Below are 22,693 nucleotides of genomic sequence, written 5' to 3' on the forward strand. Positions count from 1 at the left end.
TTAAACGTAGTTTCCTTTGGCCTGCTCACAGTCCGCTGCATTGCAGTGTGGTGATTGTATGCGACCCCATAAATCCTAACTTTGAGCAGGAAAACGCTAAGAAGTTTTCACATTTCGTCAGCCGTTAGTAATCTAGCTTTTATAAGACGTGGCTGAGTAAAACAAGGTCAGGATCACAATAACTTGAAATCTGAAGGAAACAGTATGCTGTAGATTCAAAGCATGTATCATTATTAAAAATATTGAACGTTTTTGTAGGTGAATATTGTATGTGTGGTTTTCAGTGTTTTCTGGAGGACCTCAGGGTCTTTTTCAGATCTTCAAAAAAGCAAACAACAAATCCTTTTGTAAAAAAGAACAAAAAAATTATTTCTACGTTTTCTGAGTCTCTCTGGAAGCTATTTTAGACGTTTCCAAAAATAGCTTCCAGAGATTTTAATGGTAAACTAACTTTAATGGTAAAGAAGAGACCAAGGGTCACAATGCAAACAAAAAAAGAAACAAAAGAAAAAAAGAAGACACCCAGAAAGTGTTTATGCAGCCGCATGTTTACTTACCAGCGATAATGCACACGATAATGGTTGCAGCAAAATCACAAAATGGCGATTCCTCCTTCCCTAAAGCTGTAGGTTTGACCAAAACCACAGAATATCTCGACAAAAAGTCATAACTTCTGAGGCTCATATTGTGTCATCAGCAAATGAGACATCATTGTGTCAGACCAGGAAGTTCCTAAATCTCTGAGTTCTTTAAAAAGGACCCAATTCCTCTAAGTGGAGCAATACGAATCTCTGCAACTTTGGATTACGGCCGACAAAAACGTAAAAGGTAAGGATGACACACGTTTTTTTCTTTGTCTACAAAATTACAAATACTTTCAAGCAACAGCTTTCAGTGTAAATCAGTGTTTGAAGAAATGTTTCATGCTTGACCTTCTGACATTCTTACATTGTCGGAATGGTCAACGCAGAAGTTGTATGAGCAGCTCATGTGTGGTGATCATTTTGTAGCCTCTGTTAAATCATGACAGCGTGGCATTGGCTTTCTGTGGTCCCCGCAAGATCAAAAGGCCTTTCTTCTGGGACAAAAGAGTGTAATTTTCCATTTTTAACATAAGTCAGTGGAACAAATTTAGCTGTAGACATAAACTATTTGAAATGCTGCATCTGGGTCGTGGGTGTTTCAGTTGTTGACAGTAGCCATCGAAAACAGCCAGAAGAATCGTGTAACAATGGGCAATACTAATGTTAACTGACAGCATAATGTATATATATATATATATATATATATATATATATATATATATATATATATATATATATATGTGTGTGTGTGTGTGTGTGTGTGCGTGTGTGTGTGTATATTTTTTTTATAAAAAAAAGTGACTTCTTTGAAATAAACACTACATAAATGCGACATTTTATGAAAGCAAGTTATTTCTGGATCATCTGGTTTGCAGGCCAAAGAGATGCTTACTTCAAAAAAACAACATCCACAACATGAAGTAAACAAAAAGCAACTGCGACTATTGTAAACACAAGTAGTGAGATAGAGAGTGGTTCCCCTTTATAAACCATATCTAAATGCCATCGTTTTTTTATATATTATTTTTACCTTTTCGCTTCTGAAATGTTTTTCAGATTCTTTCAAACACTTGGAATAAAACATCATTCCATCTTGTGCATAAGAATCCTCCTCTTATAGCAGGAAATAAGATAACATAGATAATGCTATCCTGTCACGGTGAGTTTTGACCGTTTTTTGATCGGATGCTAACAGATTTGCATAAACACACAGAGCCTGAATTAAAGATTCATTACTTTTTGTTCTCATGACACAAGTTTAACATTTGTGTTGTTCATCTCGAATGAATGACTTCACAGCGGAGCTCAGCCTGCTCTACTAGGACTTGCTGGCCGCAACTATCTGCACTGCATTTTCCTCCATTTTCTTAAAAAAAACTTGTTTGGAAATAGAGGCTGTCAAGCGCTTTGCGTGCCACTATCACTGATTTGCAAACTGTTGACAAATAGTTATCTTATGCTGTGTTTTGTGTGCCACATTGGATGCTAAAGACAAAGCTGCTGCCTTTCCCGGCGGTGAAATACCAACTTAAGAGGACATTCTTGCAGTATTTCCAGAAAATTCGAATTCAGACGTCAATAATCTCTGAGAGGAAACATTACAAGAACTCATCACTTGCATTTTCCAGAGCAGTTTTTGTCTACAAAAACAAAATTACAAGATAGAATTCTGTTTGTTATTTGACTATATTAAATCGAGACTGCGTCTGGTATCTAGCGTCAAAAACTGGACGTCTCTCTTTTTATTTTAAGGGTCAAACACAATGGTAGATGATGACTTCTCATCAGTTGTCTTCCTCTCTATTCCAACTCCAGCCGATGTTTAGAAACTACCCCAGGCTAAAGTCCAACAATCTTGTCTTGATCTACGTCAGTGTGAGAGTGTAATATGTCTAATGTGGGATAATGGCATATGATAATATTCATAATACACCAGTTTGTCCCAGTTCAAGCAAAGTTTTTCCAATTTTCATCCAACAAGCAAGTCGATATATCGCTCCCTAACTTAAATCTGTGGATACAGAACTCTGATAACGTCCCTCGGTGGCTCAGAGACGTTGACTTCATGCCGTCTCGGTCGCCACTTTAACACTTTTGAACGTCTTTTGTAATGTCAGAAAGTGTGGAAAAGGACAGTTGGGGTACTTTTGTGACTGTTATCAAAAATAAGATTGAGATGACTGAGTTGTCACTTTCTCTGCAAAATCCTAGAACTGTCTAAGCGCTCCAGAAGAGCGTTTGTGTTTGAGCTTATGGATTATTTAAGCTGCTCATAATTTTTAAACTGTTAACCACTGTTTGAAATGTGTTGTAGAAATAAACTTTGACTAGACTATAATCTCTGCGTGACAGATTTTAGCCGTGCTTCAGTGAATCTGATAGTAAGTATATTGTTTTTTTTTAATATGTCAATATTCTTCGACTTTTATCTGAAATTATTGCGCAAATCAGGAACTTTATGACTTTCCTCAGGTTGCAGTAGATTTGCTGAAGCTGTCATAAAAAAACACTCTAAACCAACCCAGCTGGGATTTCCAGATATCGTTCAGATGGTTTGTGGCAAATAAAAGCAAACATTTCATCCATAATTGAAAATGTTTCCTCTGATGTTTTCTTACATGACTGGCCTGAGCACTCCCACACGAGACCTTTAACACATTACGGTAATTTGACCTACAGTGAGTAACTCATGCTTGATAATTCACAGTTTGGCTTTCTTGTCCTTTTCATGGTCATAGAAAACGCTGCAAGGTCAGCTGATTGTCCAGTAATGAAGGTGACGTTTTCTTAAAAATCTGATCACCTCCTGTTGTTACCGTAACCCCAAAAGGGAAATATTTAGCTTCAACAGAGCTAAATGTGGGTTTAATGGAGTCAAATATTTTCAGATTTGAGTGAACAACTCAAATCAAATTTTAAAAAAAAAAAGCAATAAAAACTTAAATCCGTATTTTATTACTGTACAGTAGCATTTTATAGGTATTTTTGTAGACAAAAAAACTTAATAGTTAAAAAGCCTTTGATGACAGAATGTCATTATTTTTTACTTTCATTTTGGAGCTTGGAGTGACCAATTTAAGCATGTTTATGAAAGATAAATTGTCCAAATCAGAAGATTTTACTGCTCAAAAGTCAGTAGCCAATCTGTGTAAGAAATAAAAAAAATCCAGATTATTTTTTTTTTCAGGAAATTTAGGGGAAAAAAATGCTTTAATGATTTTAGTTGTTTCGTAATTTCTTTCATAAATGTGATTGGTCCAGCATAAAAAGCAACTGGATTCTATTTTAACAGCAACAAAAATACATAAATAAACTCCACGTTAGCATGATTTCATTGTTAATTGGTCCTAAAATAGTTGAGAGTTTACTGGCTGAACTTGAAACGAAGCTTTTCTGGCTTCATGGCGAGAAAGCCCTCTGTGTAACAGAACTGGGGCAAAAGTGTTAGTGCGAAAAACAGTCATAGCCCGAACAACAGGATCAAGCATTCAGGGAAAGCACTGAATTGCACTTTTGTCCCAGCCTGAGAATACAATGAGATTACATGGATGTGTGGCCAGAAGCAAGAGCTGGAATATTCTTCAGATTTAGAAGAAATCGAGTATTTTTCTGTAGCCCAACAGAGTGTTGGACAATCCAAACACAGATAATAATAATAAGCTTCCCGGCTTGGAAGCTGTGCCATTGACAGTGTTGAAGTGCGAGCAGTAGACTGGGCTCAGAGTCGACATGCCTGCCTAATTAGTGCGATTATCACACAGCCGCACAGGTTGAGAGGATTTGAAGTGGTTTCATCAAAAGAATCATTTTCTCTGGGAATGTCTTGTACTGACAGCGTGTGCACTCCATGATCTGTTTCAGCTTGGGATGTGCAGCGGTTGTCTGCGTGAAGGCACAGAGGTGACTTCAACGAGAACGTTTTTTTTTTCTTCAGTGTTATTACACATGGGGAAATCCATGAAGTCCTCCGGTTCGTTTTAAAGGGCCTCAAGCCACACACTTTAACAAAGTGGCACATGCAGTTCCTGTTGTTTACTGGAAATTCTGACCCATCCACGCATATTTCAGAACATCCTCACTCAGTCGCCACTCTGCTGAACTATAAACTTGCATGTCATCAGCATAGATATTATATTGTAGTGTTTCTCCCAGTAATTTGATCCAGCAGGATCAAATCAAAATGGGACACGAGAAAGGTGCCTTGAGGAACCTCGCATACAAATTTGATTGTGCAGTTTTATAATTACCAACTGAGCTGAAGTTATTCCCATCTGCCAAATATTATCTGCCCCAGCTCAGTGAAGTGCCAGACGATCCCATTCACTTTTCCACTCTTTATGATCAGCGGTTTCTGAACCCAAAACAAACATTTTTGATGCGTCTCTATGAAGAAGGAAGCAATTCAACAGCTTTACCAATGCAGAGTCAGCGCTGTTGTATGATTAAAAATTGCAAATCATTAAAGTTTAGAGGGGATTTTAATAAAAAATAATTAAATATGGTAAATATTGACAATATTGGAGGTTAAATACAAGCTTATTAATAGCACTGAGGTATTTTCAGGGCCTGGAGCAAAAAACAAACAACAAATTATTAACAGCATCTTAATTCGATGAAATGCTGTAGATGATATTGTCCCGCGACTTACATTCCACAAGCTAATCCCAGATACCTCCCAAATCCCTGAAATGTTGGATGCATGTTTCACTCTCCTGCCCAGAACAATTACATATTCTTAGGACAAGAATTTCTGCATCCCGTTCATTCAATCATCACATTGTACTCCACGCCACAATGCCTCACGTTGCTCTCGGACTCAGGATGACTCTGAAAAATGGCCGTAGCTACTTTAGCCTGCCGTGCTTAACTCCTCCTTCCTCTTGTGTCCTTGGGTGGGTTGGGGGTCTTCAGCGCTCCCTCAGACCTGCATGGCCTCTACAAGCGCCGCCAAAGACCTCCCACCTCCAAGACGCCGGGGGTCCAAGTCAGAGAGAGTCTGACGCCGGGCCAAGAGAGCGGGGAACCCTTCGCTTCCCCAGCACTGTCCCAGTCACACCTGCGCCCCGTGGGGAGCCCAAGGCCCATGGAAGTCCTGAAGGTAGGCCTGTTCATGTAAGTAGTTCCTCAACCACATCTCCTTAAACTGAGTTGATTTGCTCCGATGAAGGTATACGTCCTCAGAGGTTTCTGTTCCAGCTCTTTGAGAGTGGGCTACGTTCAATCCATAGGGGGGATTATCTCCTGAGAGAATTTCTGTTTCCAGACATTTTGGCATGCAAACCACCTAATCCTATTTGCTTCACTACACTGACGGATTTCTATTCTGCTGCAGCCACCTTGTGAGAATACCCACTCGATCCTAATCACAAATCACAGTACAGCAAGTGCCGTTCTATACTCCTCCATGTCAACTTGTCGCATTTTCAGGTTTAAAATTCACTCGTCCAGAGTTTTATGTCCCTGCGAGTGAAATTGCAGCTGTCAGACACGTTTCCTTGTCGCCGATTGCGCTGGGTTTTCTTTGATTTTCTGCACAATCGGGTCAAAGAAGAAACTATCATCATCATTTCCGCCGATTATCACGGATACGCGTTTAACAGCGTTAGGCTGGATACGATCTGCTTGTGGGTGACGGAGACATTTAAGTTGTTGACTCGTCTGGAGAACAGGTTGCTATTTATCTTCAGCTCTGCGGTCGTTGATAGCCGTGCAACACAATCTGCAGCTCCATACCCCCTTCAACTTTGGCATGAAAATCCAATCCCGCTGCAGCGGTTTTTGGCACGTGGCTTTCCGTTTTCACATGGCTCCCCAGCTATGTGTGTTGTGAGCAAACTATATCTTAAATGTATATATAACTAAAGATATTCTCTTATTTTAGCTTGTTATATGAAAGCATTGCATAGATTAGTGTATGACAGATGAAGGTTTTAGTGAAACTCCAGGGTAACTAGTTCCATCGACTCGATTACTATAAATACGGAGAGTTTGTCTGTAATTTGTCATTTTTTAACGTTCTTTACGAACTTTTACTTTTTCTGGAGTTTGTTTTGCGTATTTTACTCAGTTCCACTTAAAATCATATTCATTAATGAGAAAAAATAAAAAATTAAATGCAAAAAGGTGATCGGAAAAAAACGACATTCATCCTTCTGCTGGTTTCTTCTGTGATTCTTCCACTCAAAAAGTTGCTTGGTAACTTTTACATCAGGTGAAATTTGTATTTTAACTTTTATTTGAGTAATATTTTACACTAGTAACTTTATTTGCAGTACTTTTTTGTATTCTTTCCATCTCATTTTTTCCATCAGTTAAAATGTTTTGCTGCTCGTCCACACCCTTGTTTTTGGTCTTTTGCGGACAGCAATAGGTTTCCTTTAAGGATTGTTCTGTATCATATTCAATTACGCTGAATGACAGAATAATAAATCAAGATCCCGATGGTTTAAACTTAAAAGCACAAATAACAAAATGCAACAAATCTAAGAAACGTAAACACAAATGAGAAAATATCTAATCTGACGTTGATAAACAAGAAAATAATCCAAAAATATTAACACAGATGAAAACCACAACTCAAACGCTTAAGGACTGTGACAGTCTGAGGTTATCATAAACAGCTTGTACCTGCAACTTTCACTTCATGTTTTGAAATGAAGTGGATGCGCCGCAAAAATCTTACCAAGTATTGTTGCTCTAGTTTCTGGTGCAAATGTCTCAATAAACTTGAAATGGGGCAAAACAAATTGTAGGTAACTTTTGGGGAGCTTGTTTGAAGTCAATAATTACTTTATGTTGTTTGTTTTTTTAAAGTACTTGTTTCACTGGCAGATTTTTTCATTTATAAAAATACATGAAGTGAAAAAAAATCTGCCAACAGTTTTAAGAACTTATTGTCTGAGAACAAGCTCCTACATGTTGCAGAAAAATTACTGATAAGATACTTTGTCTTATTTTCAGCATGCAGAGATATACACTGGAAACTAGTCAAAATATGCTTGGTAAAATTTCAGTTTTGTTTTTTTTTAAATCTAAGTTACAGCTTTCAGTTGTTGGTGGGATTTTATTTGAAAAGTCGATTAGAGGGGCGCCACGTGGCTCAGGTGCACGTGATTCTTTTTTCTTAATTGAACCCAAACACGGCAAATTCTGCAGCACATCTACATGCTAAGGTTGTCAAAGTGAAGCTAGCGTAACTGACCTACTCCCCTTTCCCTCAATATTTTATTTATTTTTTTATTAAAACTTTTTTCTGACTTGTGAGATGTGATGCCCTTTGACCTTGTTATGTGATGTCGAAGTATTGACAATAGCAAAGTACTCGGTCCTTTTTTCTTTACTGAGTTAGCGTTCTATGCTACCAATGTGATAACTAAAACCAGTCATGCCCACACCACACTGCAGCGCGTCTACAAGTCTTCTTTCTCCTCAATGCTTGCAGTGTTTGGGTCAGATTTTATCAAAACATTTTTTGATGTTTCGCTTTTAAGTGTAATTCGCCATGCTATCAACGCATTTGTGTAAATCGAAAAGCTGAATTTTGGGGTTCACTTAAGTTCTAAAATGCGCCGCCATCATGTTGAGGACAACTGATGCTGTTGAGATTTGGTGCGGAAACATCTAGCATTCATCATTCAGGCTTCACGCCCCTGTTCATGAGTTTACAGGGTCCACGGCGGTGAGAAGAGTCTTTGTGTATCTGGGATTTTGAGTTGTTTTGAGTGTTCGCGCTTCTCAAGATGGTATCAGTGCCGTCAGAGACGACAGTCGCTGTTGATCTTCCCGACTTATCCGGCTCCTGCAGGTGGGAAAAAGGTCAAATTAAAACAAGAATTCGGGACAAGTCGTGTGACTTTCTCTCATCTCCACAATGTCAAAAAAATGCTAAACACAGGCGAGAACATGCTGCTCTTCAATTTTGTACCAAAATTCGTTTCGTAAAACTGTAATGAAAACACATGAGACGTGATCAACAACCGGATGCTGCCACTGGAGCAAACTGCGAAGAAGATGACAGGAAGTCGTAAGCGGATCACCCTTCGTTTTTTGTTTTTTTATTTTTTATGACTTACTACGTCGACAGACTTATTCATGGTTACATGGTTTGAATTGAGTTTCTTATTCTTATGTGCAACCACTACTTTAAAAACCCCTACTTGCTCTGCAACTTGAATGCAGAGCGTTAACCGATCGACCAGGTACACGGAAATCTTACTACTACTTCTCAGTGGACACCAAATTAGCGTTTAAAATAAACCAAAAACCCTCGGTAATAAAGAACTTACTTAACAAACATCACTTCGCCACAAAACAGAGCTATGCTACTTACAGAGCGACACGTTACTCTGCGGCTAGCACTAGCTAGGCAGCCATTCTGCGTAAGTTAGCAGCTGAAAATGAAACAATGCTGCTGGAACATGCTTAGTCTATGCAGTCTGCCATTTCTATTTCTTCTCCTCTCTGCCTTACTCTTCTTCTTGTGCTGTCACAGGAGAAATGTGGGTCTAGTGCCCTCTACAGGACATTCTAAGAACTAAGAAAACAAACATTAAAAATACAGACAGATCAGGATAGTTTACATAGGGGTCACAACTGGAAATGCTGTGATTGCGAAAATTGTCTTTTCGACGTTATTGGAATATCGACACAGATTTGCCGACATTCGTAACGGAATCGCAGCGAGCGCCTCATGTTCTCCGGCCGGATGGCCTGACGGGTAACCGGTGTGGTACCGCCTCTCCAAAACAGAAACAAAACCCACCGCACAATCACAACAACCCGGACTCCCTACCTCGTATTTTGTTTTCACTTCTCTCTGCAGAAGACTTTTAAATATAATTTCACGGCCTAAAAAAAAAAAGTTGGGCTCTCGAATTTATCTGATTTCATTCCACGTGCAGCTGTTTGTGGTTCGCGGTGACCTTTGCTTCAAACTGCAGGCACATTGAGCCAAATAAGGCCGCATCTTTGTGCTCTTTGATTTTTCCGGGACAGGCATAGACTGGAGCTGCAGTCGAGCTAAGAGAGAGCCTTTTGTCGATAAAAACCCGGAGTGCACCTAGAGCTGTGCTCTCCATTTTGAATCGCCGGAAGACGCTTCAAGACAAGGTTTTCAAAGAAGCAGGACATGTCTCTGCATGTTTCTAGAACAATCCTTTTCTGTTTTTTATTTTATTTTTTATTCCGACTGTGTTAAATACAGTTGCTATTTGACCCGCTGCTCCTTTATTGCTATGGAAACCGGCAGGCGGCCATTTTATTTGAACTTTTTCACTCGACGTTTCGCATCTTTTCGCAGCTTTAATGAGGCTGCCGCTAAATTAAACATTGTTGTCCGCAGCTTAAGCAAGCGCACGTTCCACATGGCGCAGTGGAAGGACAATGTGTCGAAGTCTTGGGGGGAGGACATTGCATTCTTGCTGCTGCTCCCCAAAAGGCTTCAGGGTGTTTAGCAAAGTCGTCTCTTTGTCACGAAGCGGCCTGCCTCGGCTGCAACTGCACACAGTTGGGAAAATGTAACTGAGGGAAGGAGGAATAAAACTAGGAAGCAAAAAGCCTCCAGGCATTCGTGGAACTGGGCACATGCTGCAAAGTAAAGAAAATGAAAATAATAATAACAATAAAAAATCTCATTCTTGTAATCAGTTTGTTAGCTTCCCCCCCCTCCTCCTACACTCTTTGGAGTCAGTGCATTTAATGATGTGGAAAATAAACATTTGCTCTTCAGTCACATGTTTTATATGGATTTTCAAACTCTGAGAGGAGAGGAAGCGACGCTGGAGCAGTTCACGGTCCGCGCTGTTCATAATTTCCCCCAATGTCGATTTTTTCCAGCCGCTAACTGTGAAAAACGAGCCCATTGTGTCGTGCAGATCTGGATTTTGAATGGCCTTTTGTTTCGAGACGCATCCGAGAAGTTTTACATATGCATTGAAAGGGGGGATAAGAAAAGAAAAAAAAACCTCCCACGTTTCTCCATGAAGAGCGCATTTCCACGTTTTTGGACTTTCTGATCGCGGCCGTGTCATGTGGAACCTGAACAGGGGAAGCTAAATATTTTGTAATAGACGTGACAAAAAATAATTTGATATTAAAAATACAACAACAAAAAAAAATCACACATTTTTAGATCTTTGCTCTTTAGGTCATGCTGGTGCTCTATTGAGTTAAGTTTTTTTTCTCACAGTAGAACCACAGGGAGAAAACAGAGGAGAGAAAAGTGTGGCAGTCATTTGTGAAATGAGTGTCACGGTCTCAATCAGCAGTGCAGGATTACTGGATTCTACTGGATTTTATTTTGGGGTTCCAGAGGTGGATGAGTGCCAATCCAAACCAGATTATTTACATGTTTTTTTTTATTTCTCAAAAATTCTGAGAAAACATCCACAGATTTCCTGATATGTTCCAGCCACGCTCCACTTTGTTCAGTCACACAAAATCCCAGCAATACATAAAACCTTTTGATTGTAAAGTTTCAAAAATCCAGAAACGTTTCAGCAGGTCTGACGGCTCTGCAGGAGTCTGTGTGTAGAAATAGAGCAGTCTGCCTGTGGAAGTGATTTTCACTCTGACCAATGTCTTTTCATTGTGAGGAAAATTGCCGCAGGGTGGATAGTTAATATTTTCGTCTCTCTCTTTTTTTTCTTCCACTTTTTATGGCATGAATTCCTGGTAAAAGAACAGTCTTTGATTCCATCCAGAGACTTGAACAATTTGAGTTTTATTTAGTTAATTACCCAACTATTTGATCATCGAAAGAATACAAGATGCATGAAGAGACATTAAAACAGAAAATATTGTTGTTTCAGTTCGAAAGTCACACATGGACCAAAGATTTGGGCATTTAGATTGTGGAAACCCTCTTGTCTTACCAATGACTTCAAATAAAACCAGCTGAAAGCTGGAGTGTGCAGAACATCATGTTTAAAAAGTCCATTAAAGCTGGACCGAGGAAGAGGAAAAGAAAAAATAAAGATGTCGTATTTCCTTCAAAAGCCAGACTCTTGTCTGTTTTGCAATAATATTTGTTAATAATGTGTAGTATTGTTCATTAGAAAATCTTGGCATAGAGAAAAACCCTTAATTAATGTTCTGTAAGTTCAATTTTTGTGCTATTTTGAAAAGTATTTGGCTGAAGGCTACATTTTCAGACAGAGCTCCCTTTCAGTTCTATCTGTCAATACATTTGGGTTTAGCATTAGCACAAAGCTAACTGTGATGCTGAGCAGTAGCCATCATCCTAACCTTAAAGTGGAACTGTTATGCAAAATGCAGTTTTCAGAAACTCTAGTAACAGTCCAAGTACTACAAAACCCCAACTCTGCCCTTTTCTGGCAACACGTTAATGTTTCTTGGTGTCTGGAAAACGAGCCGTTCATTAAGTCACAATTGGCAGGAACTGCTCCCAACCTGGCAACCCAAGCAGAGCGGGGTCAGCAGGTTTTATCACGGTGTGTGCCGTACAATGGCTGCTGGGAAAGACAAGAAATCCAGAATTCAGTTGCTGTATTATTGTTGGTTGTGCAGGAGGCTCCACTTCTGCTTTTCAAAGATTTAGGGTTGTATAATTGTTAAAACTGTTCGCAGCCATTTTCATGTACGCGTGTAAATGTTGAGTTGGGGGACTGAGGGGGCCGTGGCCAACAGCATCTTACTTGGATTTAAAGTAACAGGACGTCCTAAAACAGTTCATTCTGAAAGAAGCTCAAAACAGAACAAAGCAGATTAAATTATTATGATCTAAGAGTGATTTTGTGCAAAAAATGTAATGAACATGTTTTGAGTAACCCACACATCTTTCCTAATTTGTTTAAAAGAAAGCATTCAGTCTTTTGAATCAAAATGATGTATTAGCCTGCACACATTTGTGAACCAGTAGAAGTCTGAACAGGCTGTCGAATTTCCATTTTCCAATGCAAACTGGAAGAAGGCATAAAATCATGACCTGGTTGTACCGTAACGCCGATATCTAGAACAATTTGGAGATGTGAACAGTGAAGTTTTGTACTATGGAAATAAAACAAACGTCGGTTTGTCATTTCTATTTGCTCACTATCTCACGGCTAATAGTAATCCAGTGAGCAAGTGCCTCAATGTGTTCTTGTGCAACAGGTCTTATGCTCTTAGTTACATATTTCCTAAAAGAATCATTAAATGGCTTTTTTTCCTATTGAGTGGTAATCCTCTGCCAGGAGATGTGACAAAAAACAGCTTCATCGCACTGAACAGCTTTTGCCCCAAAATCTTCCTGACTTATCAGGTTTCAACCGGTTTGTCTTTAAACCAGTCACTGCGAACCAGTCCTCATCACCGGCTTAATGTAACCGAGCCATCGTTGGTGGGATTCAGAACCGTTTGAAAAGCTGACCCGTTGTAGTATTTCCAAACAGCAAATGCTAAATGTCTTCTTTTGACGAAATGCCCCGAAGAGTGGCCGGTTGCCAGGGGAATGGGAAAAGCTGGAGTGTGGAGAGGAGCTGATGTGAATGGATCCGTTTCATTTCAGGGGTCAAAGAGTGACGACTATCTCTCGAAATGTTGTTGGTCCTAAAGGCACAAGTCTCGAACACAGACCCCATGTGCTTTCCCTGAGAAGGTAATAAACCCCTGTCTCACAAAGAGCCTATGAATAAAAGCAAGAAGCCGGGCTCGCTCAAGGCTTCGAGGCAATGCAGCTCTTGTTAATAGTTCCCTTTAAACCCAAAGGTTTGGCTGAAGGAAAAGGGCAGACTGCGACGTGGAAACAAAGAAACACTCTGCTATGAGTTTACAAAGAATGCTTTTTTAGATTTTTGATCATATCAAACTGTGTTCAGCCCGGAGACACCCTGCCCTCCCCCCTTGCTGTATTTGCGTTCACCTCTGCAATTAGAGGGTTTCCACAAACAGGAAGAAAGCTTCCTGTTCTCGGCGCTTCGTTTGCATTATCAACTGGATCATTGGTAACACTTAGCGACAATGAGGAGGCTGTTTCTAAATGCCTTGACCAAAAGCGTTAAACTTCAAAACGCTGGAATTTTTTTCATCTCGTTTTATATTTTCTACAGTTGTGAATGAAGAAGCGTAAAACAATCTCTCGGTGCACAATGTCCATTCTGTTTGGCTCATCTTCTTTATTTCTGGGCTGATTCACATCGGTTTCAACAAACGGACTGAAAGCAAAACAAGTGGCAGCTGAAGAACACAGACTGAAATGAAAACCGTTTGGTAACGCTTCATTTGAAGGGCTGTGCATAAGTCTGACTTGAACATGACACCATGAGCATGAAGGAGACTTTATGAATGTTTATGACTGATGCCATGAAGTGTCAGGGGCTGAATAATGACACATTTAATGCATTTAAAACTTGCATAAAAAGTCCACTAAAACTGTCAGCTTTGCATTAAATGTGTCATTATTTACCAAATAACACTTATTGACAGCGATTCTTAACATTCACAAACTTTCCTTCATGTCCATGTCTGCTGTCATGTCATGTTTGTGACGGTGTCATCTCAGTCTTAAGCACAAATAAAGGAGGGCCAAACATTTTGATAACATCCAATTTGCCCATAATCCTAACCCTTACAAATAAAGGTTTGTTCAAATCCAACAACAGTATTATGTCACCAATGTTTGTTTTTTAAATCACTGTTTTGAAGTCAAAATGGATTTTTCTAGTTCCTTAATAGATGAAAGTAATCCCCCCCAAAAATAAAACATTGAAACTTGTAATTAGACCTGAAGAAATTGATCAGTTCCTCATCAAAGTCTTTGACTTTCTGAGTTTGTTTTAAGAAAACAACAACAACAACAAAAACTTTATTCTAGAACAAATATGAAGTTGGTCTCCTTTTGGACTTTCCTGGTTTAGCTGTTTGTCAAACCAACACGTTTAAGATCATCCCATGTCAGACAAAGATACGTTTTCAAATCATGATTTCATTTATTAAAGCAAAAAAAAATAAAAAACTATCCAAACCAAACTGGAATATGTGAAAAAGTAACCGTCCTGTTTTGTACTTTAATTTAACAAGAGGATTTAACTTTGAAGCCCACAGGAAAACCTCGATTTAGTTTCTCGTGGGGACTTTTGAGTGCGACAGAGACGGAACAGAAAGGAGAAGTGAAAGGGAGATTTAAAAGGAAAGAAGATAGAAATGGAGAGAAAGAGAAAACAAGTCAACAGCCCTGAAGTCTGCCTCTAAACCTGCAGGAAGAGAGAGAACAAAACAGAGAAACCACCAACACGCAGATGGAGCGTCTGCGTGTTGTAGAATGAGAATGAGCGATTTTGTTACCGGCTCATCTCTGATGTTTGAATTGAAACGACGCGTGACGGGAATCCTCTGACGCGCCATCATTCTCACGCAAGAGAATTTTGTGACATGTACGAAAAAATATGAGGGTTGACTTTTTAAAAATCTGCTACAGCTGGAGATCAGTGTAAGACACGTCGAGTGGAAATGCAGAAACATCTATTCCTGTTTGGGTTTTTTTGTTGTTGTTTTTATTTATTCATTTATTTTTTTTAGATACATACATTTTATTGTTAGAAAATAACTAAATCAATCATTTTTAATAGAAACAAACTGACATTTTGTGTTTTTAGGTCAGTGAGTAACTCCAGAAATTCTTTGAGATGAAAATCGTCGGTGCGGCAATAAAAATCCACATTCTGGTCGTTGTGACTGAATCGTTCCTGTCACTTCTTGAATGGCTCTTCCAGCCTTTGAGAGACTTATTCAGAAGCTGCCGTTTGTGTTTCTTTGGGTTTTTTTGTGTGTGTCTTTTCCCCCCTCTGTTAAGATAACTTCATAGTGCTTCAGTTATTTTAAAATAAAGTCTTCAGGGAAGAAAATTCATCATTAATAGTGACCCATTGTGTGTGTTTCAGCCGTTTCCTCCGTTGGGGGAAATGTCTTGGATCACTCTTGCACCAAGAGATGAATTTCTCTACCGTCCACAAGTCCGGTCCTCAAGGACTCCCGTCCTGCAACTTTTAGATGCATCTCTGTTGAAACTCACCTTTATCGAATGACCTGCTCACTACCAGCCTATTGCAGAGCTGATTGGATGCTGGTGAGGGAATTCAGACATTCTGGAGCAGAGATGCATCTAAAAGCTGCAGGACGGCCCCCCTGCAGGACTGGACTTAGGGACCCCTGCTCCACTGAATACTGTACCGGATGATAGAATCACATTTCAAGATCATTTTCTGTAAGTTGTGGGTTTGCGACCATTTCTGCGTTTTTCTCTCCCCTGAAGTGACCGGTTTCCTCCCCTCCCCACGGCTGAGACGTTGCCGGGGGGTTTGAGCAGGAGAACGGATCTCTGAAGTTTGCTGCTAAACGCTTGTCCGAGTGATGGAAGAGTTACACCTGCATACGTCCTCTTTCCATAATTGTCTGGATGACATGTCTTTTTGGTGTTTGCTGGAGCTAAAAGCTGATCTGTTTCTGACGATTCTTTAATGTTTTGTACTTTTAAGCACCAGAGCAGTGAGTTCGTAAAGTCAGACTCAGCAAAATGGCTGAATGAAAATGTTTGCTTTCAAGATTGTTACCAAGTTTTTTTGGGGGGGCGGTTAACATATGGCGGCCATATTAGATTTTCAGAGTTTTTTTTTAGAGAAACCTTCAGCTCTCACTTTTATTCTGGGACTCAAGAGATTCATGGCTCCTGTTCATTTGTAAACTTCAAAGTGGGATGAATGGATGAAGAAAACTTTTTGTTTTGCTGATCGTTTTTGTGACTCAACGCATCAAAACCCAAATCTCGTTGGACTCTTGCTTCTAAAAATTTGGGAACCTTTTCCCGTTGACACCCTGAATGTGAATGACCAGCGGTTTCATCCGCTTCACTTTGCATCTGGACCAGTTGGCAGCTCCACATGTTTAACCTCTAAAAGTCCAAAAAAAAAAAAACGCAAACAGGCTTGCTTCTTTCTTTCTTTTTTTTCCTGCAAACGCTGAATACATTTCAGCTTTTATCAGGCTTGTTTGTTGGGGGGACAGTGGTGTCAATTGTGTTTCTGGCACTCAGAACAAACGATGTTTTATACCAAATGAGCAGAACTAAAGATTAAATGTTAGTTGGCCTTAAGCAAACTTTAGTTTGCAGACCACTGGCCAATCGACAGAAAGGCTCCTTTGTGCGCTGGAGGCCGTGACGTCAAAAGGCCTCTATAAAGACATAAATTCATAGTTTAATCCGGAACAACGCCGAGGTGGGAGGACGAGTCTCGATGTCCTCCTCTTGTTTCTTAACATGCATAGCTAATGAGGTTTCTTCCCAGGGTAAATAAAGCAGCGCCAACGTCGGCGGCCGTCAGATTTGTCGGACCCGTTCCGAGGCGACAGCGTGAAGGGATTAAAACCTGTTTTTTTTTGTTTTTTGCTCTCTCTGTTCGTTCTGATTGACGATCACAAAATGCTGGAGATGCTTGAATACAGCCACTATCAGGTGAGATAGTCATTTAATTTCTTCGATGACAAGTGAAATTTTTAACCCTCTCCAGGCAGATGTTGCAGATTTGCAACAGCTAAATGCTCCTTAGCTAGTCTTTGCAAGTAATTTGAGCCTGAGAGGGTTAAGCTGCCTGGAGATGTTTAAGAAATGGCAAAAAAAAAAAAATGCATTTAATGTGAACGGATGTTCACATTAAAGCAGAATGGGGAAGTGTTTTTGTGGACATGTGATGTCACCTAAAGGCTCAGCTGTGATGTTTTTGCTCCCTTCCCACTTAAGGTTATGAAAATGAAATTATTATACATTTTTCATAACATTTGTCATCTGAAATGTGGTCAGGAGTTTCCTTTAAATGGGTCTAAAAACTGAAACTGGAATTTTAAAGCTGGAAGCCTCTGTTGAACCCTCAATAAATCCATTTACATTCAGAAGATTTGATCAACAAATTGTCTTAATCTGGACATAAGCTGTAGCATTAAGAAGAGAAATGTCAAAGTGTTTTTGTTGTCGTCTCACAGGTGCAGTCCCACCTGGAAAGTCCGAACAAGTACCACATCCAGCCTGCTCAGAGGCAGCAGGTGAGGCAATACCTGTCCTCCAGTCTGGGCGGGAAAGCCGGCAGCCAGCCGCCCGAGCACAGCATGCCGCCCGGGGCCGCCGGCAGCGCCCCCAACAGTCCCATGGCCCTGCTCACCCTGGGCACCAACTGCGAAAAAGAAGTAGGAGCGTTTCTTCACGGCAGATGCCCCGACACAACGCGGGAGGTTTTCACCAAGCTGTTCTCTCTCTCACGCAGATGGATGACGTCATCGACGACATCATCAGCCTGGAGTCGAGTTACAACGAAGACGTCCTGGGGCTGATGGACCCGGCTCTTCAAATCAACAACCAGGTTGTCTTATTTTGCTGTGTTGGTTGTTTTTGTGGTTTTGTTTTTTGTTGGGTTTTTTTTACGACGACATATAAATTCAATTAATGGATGGAATACATTTCTGCCAAATCATTCGGACAGTGCTTTAGAAAAAACTTGGAAATTTCTGATTTTGAAAAGTTACAAAATTTTTTCCATGTAAAATCCAAGGCATTTTTCCCTTTTGAAATTCAGAAATTTTGGACGTTTTTCTCTATATTTTTTTTTTCTTGGTTTAAAAAGTCTCACACTTTCCAAATTTTCAAGTTTTAGAAAATATTCAGACTCTCAAAAGTCAAACATTTGCTAATAAAAATCTGAAATTTTGGGATGGATTCATTCATTTTCCACTTTTCAAATGCATAGCAGCCTAAACTCTTCCACTTTTGGAACTCAATTTTCGTTTTTGAGTTTTTCCTCTCTCCAATGGCTCTGAAACAAATTCTTAGCTTATTATTATTATTTCTTCCCTGAACAAAGCACTGACTCCTGTTTCCCCCTCCAGCTGCCATTGTCCGGTGGTTTACTGGACGTGTACAACAACCCGGGGCTTCCCCTGCCGGGCATCGCCATCGGCAACGCGTGCGCGCCCAACATCAAAAGGGAATTCACAGGTAAATTAATGAAGATCCAGACACAGATGGTGTTCATGCCGCGCTTTAAACACAGACTTTGGGAAAAACAAAAAGGCGACTGCAATGCTTTCATCACTGCAGCTCCCGGCATGAAGCAAGTCCTGGACAAGTCCGGATCCTGTGGCCAGTTTGAGAGCTACCAGAGGCCAGACGGCTTCCCAGTAGGTAAGAACCAAGAACGAAACGTTTTGTCATCAAATGATTTGTTTTGTGTTCGACTAAATTTAAAAAACAAACAAAAAATCCCTTACATTTACAAAGAGAAAAAACCCCCGCAGATAAACGTGAAGCCGAATTATTCCGACTTTCACGAGTGTTTCAAACGAACCCGGTTTGTTCAGACCGTCTGTTCTCCCCCCGCTGCTCCACAGAGGCTGAGGTTCGCGCTCTGGCCAAAGAGAGACAGAAGAAGGACAATCACAACCTGAGTGAGTCGATCGTACCCAAGCGACAATGAGATTCCCGTTTTGAACTTGTGCTGAACAGAACGGGAATGAAAACACTGATTCCTCTTTCTGCTCCTCCGTTCGGATGACTTGTAGTCGAGCGAAGACGGAGGTTCAACATCAACGATCGCATCAAAGAGCTGGGGACCTTGATACCCAAGTCCAACGACCCGTGAGTGACGCATTCGTTTTGTTCCACTTTTGTTGAACTGCTGATTTTATGTGACGGACCACATTTTTCAAAAATCACAAACAACCAAAAAAACAACAAGAAGTTTTTAATAAATCCAAACCTGAAAAGTGTGGCATGTGCTTTCCCTCTGGCGCCCTCAAATAAAATCCATGGCGACCGGCTCTAGGGGGAATGACCTCGTCGCTTGTCAACGAGAAAAGAAAGTTTAAAACGACAAGACGAAAAAAAAACCATGAGTTTGGTCAAAAAGGCGATTATCACCAGCTTGTTTTCACAGAAGCAGCGAATATGAACTGAACTTCCTGTTTCCTGCTTGTCCTGGAGGGACGGCTGCAGGGGGACGGTTCAGCCTGAGGGATGTCCACGTTTTGGTCTGACTAAATTTGATGTTTCTTAGCAAGAAGAAAGGACAAACAAACAAACAAACAAACAAACAAACAGTCTGTTGATGAGTAAACTCTAGGAAGGGACGCGGCTGTCAAGGCAACCAAGGGACGTTTAACAAAAGGTCGACGGTGGAGATGAAAACACATGAAGGCCACACATTTCAGATTGCCATTCTTTCTGTTTGTTTGTTTGTAAAAAAAAAAAAAAAAAAAAAAAAAAACTATTTTCCATCCCACCTAAATTTTCACCTACTCATCAAAATTCTGGACTGTTTTGTGTTTTTCCAGTGAAAAACAAGTTACAGTTTGTGGTTGTACTTAAAAAATGGCACCAAAAAAAAGAAATGAATAAAAAAGGAGAAAAAAAACATCAAATCACTTTTTTACTACAAATTATTAGGATTTAAGAAAACATTTAGAATTATAGAATATTCTATTTGTGAAAATGTATAAAATAATAATGTATGTCTCATAGTTTTAGTGGGAAACGTTTTTGTATGGAATAAATTATTTTAGTTTTTTATGGACATGCAAGCCATACATTTTAGGTCAACATTTATTTACTTATTCTTTCATTTTACATTATTTTCCCTGCTACTGTTTTGTGTCGGGTTCTGCTTGTAAAATGGTTCAAATTTGTTTCTTTACTGTTCTGAACACGCGTGCCTTGACATTTATCTATCTGCCCGTCCAGCCGCTTTGCTCCGTGTGTTCTCTTAAAAGCGCATGACTTATTGACCCGGCTGGTCCGTGAAGAATCCCGCCTTGTTCTGCTCGGCTGGTCAGCCGTCTCCTGTTTGTCTCCTGTGTTCCCCCAGAGACATGCGCTGGAATAAGGGCACCATTCTGAAGGCCTCTGTGGATTACATCAGGAAGCTGCAGCGGGAGCAGGAGAGAGCCAAGGAGCTGGACTGCAGGCAGAGGAAGCTGGAGCACACCAACCGCCACCTGATGCTGCGCATACAGGTGGGCCGGAGCCGCAACAAGCCGACCGCGACTGCGTGCTCGATTTGTAATCGAGGGCGGAAAAAGGATGAAATATAAATAAATCATTTTGTGCATAAAAAGTCACTATCCCACCGTAGAGCCCACTGAAAACCTCCTGATTGTTCCACCAAATACTGATTTCTGAACTCTGCCTGAGTTAAAACATCAGTTTTGTTGTTTTCTTTGCATTATTCGAGGTGTGACGGCACGGCTTCTTCGTGGTTATTTTGCCCGTTTCTCATTTTTTGCTAAAAAGTACAAAATTGTGTTGCTTGGAATTTCGTAGCCATGATGTCAGTAGTTCATAGAATCAAAAACAAAAAAAAACCTGTTCATTTTACTCAAACATGTACCTATAAAAATATATGGACGTAAACTTGTTACTGTAAATTTAATGTGTATTAGTGTATACACTTAAATACCACTCTGCAGTTCAAAGACCATTTTTTAGCAGTATGCTAATTCAATATTTTTTAAAGGATAAGAAGAAAATCTTTTTTTTTGCTCATCTTCCATGGATGGATGGATGGATGTTCACCATGCAGGCCATTAATTATCTGCTTCGTGTCGGTCCAGGAGCTGGAGATCCAGGCTCGGGCTCACGGTCTGACCATCGTGTCGTCCCCATCGCTCTGCACGTCCGAGCTGATGGCGCGGGCCATCAAGCAGGAGCCCGTCTTGGGGGACTGTCCGTCGGAGCTCTACCAGCACAGCTGCACGCCAGACATGTCCCCTCCGACCACGCTGGACCTCAACAACGGCACCATCACCTTCGACCACATGCCCGCCGACGCCGGCGACTCGGCCCACTACGGGAACTCCAGGACGTGTAAAATGAAGGAGCTGGTCAGGGACAACAGCCTGGGCCCGGTTTCCCCCAGCGACCCACTGCTGTCCTCCATCTCCCCCGACGTTTCCAACCCCGTCAGCAGCCGCCACAGCTCCAGCTCCAGCATGGAGGAGAAAGACCATGGATGTTAGCCCCACGCCGCGACGAGCGGCCGAGCGGGAGGAAGAACTGAGGTTGTTTTCTTTTCCAAGGAGATTTTTGAAAAAAAAAAAGAAACGTTTTTCAAATGATTGTTGTTTGATTATTACTTTGAACTTCTCAGAAATACTCGACAAACACCTGACATTCAAAACCTTGAAGTAGCCCGTTTAATATTCGACATCGTGTATTTTTACATTTCATCGCCTCTCTCCAAAAGAAACAAGCGCATTATAAAAAACACCATGTTGTTGAAATTATACGAAAGGGCAGAAATATGAGTGTGAAACATGTTTACACTCAACAATCACCCCATATTCAGGAAATAAATAGCTAATCCAATAATAAGCGTTTTTAAAAAGTTTATGTAGCATTTATTTATTGTTAAGTTGTACTCTTTTCCTTCTAGACATCTCGTTTTGTTTTTGGTCCATTCACACAATAATGGATCTGATTTGGTTTTGTTCAGAGTTGAAGCAGATTCTTCCGTCGCGTCTCCTCACCGTAAAATCTGAAATAAATCTAAACTTTTGACATAAAGGCACTGGAAAAAAAGTTTTTTCTTTTTTTGTTTGTTTGGACACATTTGCATCAAAGCTGTTGCCTGTTTCCCTTTTGGGTCACGATGAACTCTTGACCTTTGTGTGGCGTTCAGAACAGGAGCTCATCGAAAACGGCGGGAAAAACGTCCAATAAATGACCCGGCCGGATGCTCGACCAAATCCTGGTCATTTCTCCACCCTATAACCTGCCTGACATGTTCAACCCGACCAGGGGGTCGGATGAGAGACTAACAGGCTGAAAAGATTCAGAAACTTTGTCACTGTTCGTGTTTTGGCATACAGTGATGCCATAAGCAAAATAAATAAATAATTCAGAAAGGTCTTTCAAAGTGCTATTTTGACATGGAGTGCAAAATAATTCAAACCCCCTTTGAATTTGTCCACATTTTGTCACCACAAACGTATCGCATGTATTTCACTGCGACTTGCCAAAGCTGAGTGACTGAAGCAGAGGGACGAGATTCGAAAAGTCTCTTACAAATAAAGACCTGAAAAGGTGTGCGTTGCATTTGTACGCCCACCCCTACTGACACACACACCACACACAACCG

General features: G+C 40.5%; 2 protein-coding genes across 4 annotated transcripts in view; both read left to right on the top strand.

Moving 5' to 3' along the window:
• si:dkey-245f22.3 (uncharacterized protein LOC492819 homolog) overlaps positions 1-22,693 on the top strand; it is a 351,352-nt gene that overhangs the window by 105,843 nt on the left and 222,816 nt on the right. The gene's annotated exons all lie outside the window — the stretch shown is intronic.
• On the top strand, positions 766-22,589 carry mitfa (melanocyte inducing transcription factor a). Of its 3 annotated transcripts, XM_055025132.1 has the most exons (10): positions 766-828; positions 5,496-5,682; positions 17,553-17,753; positions 17,831-17,926; positions 18,450-18,558; positions 18,661-18,744; positions 18,951-19,007; positions 19,122-19,197; positions 20,423-20,570; positions 21,168-22,589. In XM_055025132.1, exons 2-10 carry the CDS (start codon positions 5,668-5,670, stop codon positions 21,570-21,572), a joined length of 1,191 nt encoding a protein of 396 aa, XP_054881107.1. In that variant the 5' UTR covers positions 766-828; positions 5,496-5,667; the 3' UTR covers positions 21,573-22,589. The 3 variants fall into 3 exon arrangements, with proteins under 3 accessions (XP_054881107.1, XP_054881113.1, XP_054881098.1); XM_055025138.1 differs by lacking the exon at positions 766-828 and having other exon boundaries at positions 5,496-5,696; XM_055025123.1 differs by lacking the exons at positions 766-828; positions 5,496-5,682 and adding an exon at positions 16,541-17,028.

Source organism: Poeciliopsis prolifica, unplaced genomic scaffold (genome assembly GCF_027474105.1).
Source record: "Poeciliopsis prolifica strain line A6 unplaced genomic scaffold, Auburn_PproV2 SCAFFOLD003, whole genome shotgun sequence".
Lineage (NCBI taxonomy): Eukaryota > Metazoa > Chordata > Actinopteri > Cyprinodontiformes > Poeciliidae > Poeciliopsis > Poeciliopsis prolifica.

Excerpts from the sequence above, each read along its gene's own strand:
- mitfa (XM_055025123.1), top strand. The coding sequence starts at position 16,996 with ATGCTGGAGATGCTTGAATACAGCCACTATCAG. Across the intron at positions 17,754-17,830 it reads GCACCAACTGCGAAAAAGAA|ATGGATGACGTCATCGACGA; the intron begins GTAGGAGCGTTT and ends TCTCTCACGCAG. Across the intron at positions 19,008-19,121 it reads GAAGGACAATCACAACCTGA|TCGAGCGAAGACGGAGGTTC; the intron begins GTGAGTCGATCG and ends GATGACTTGTAG.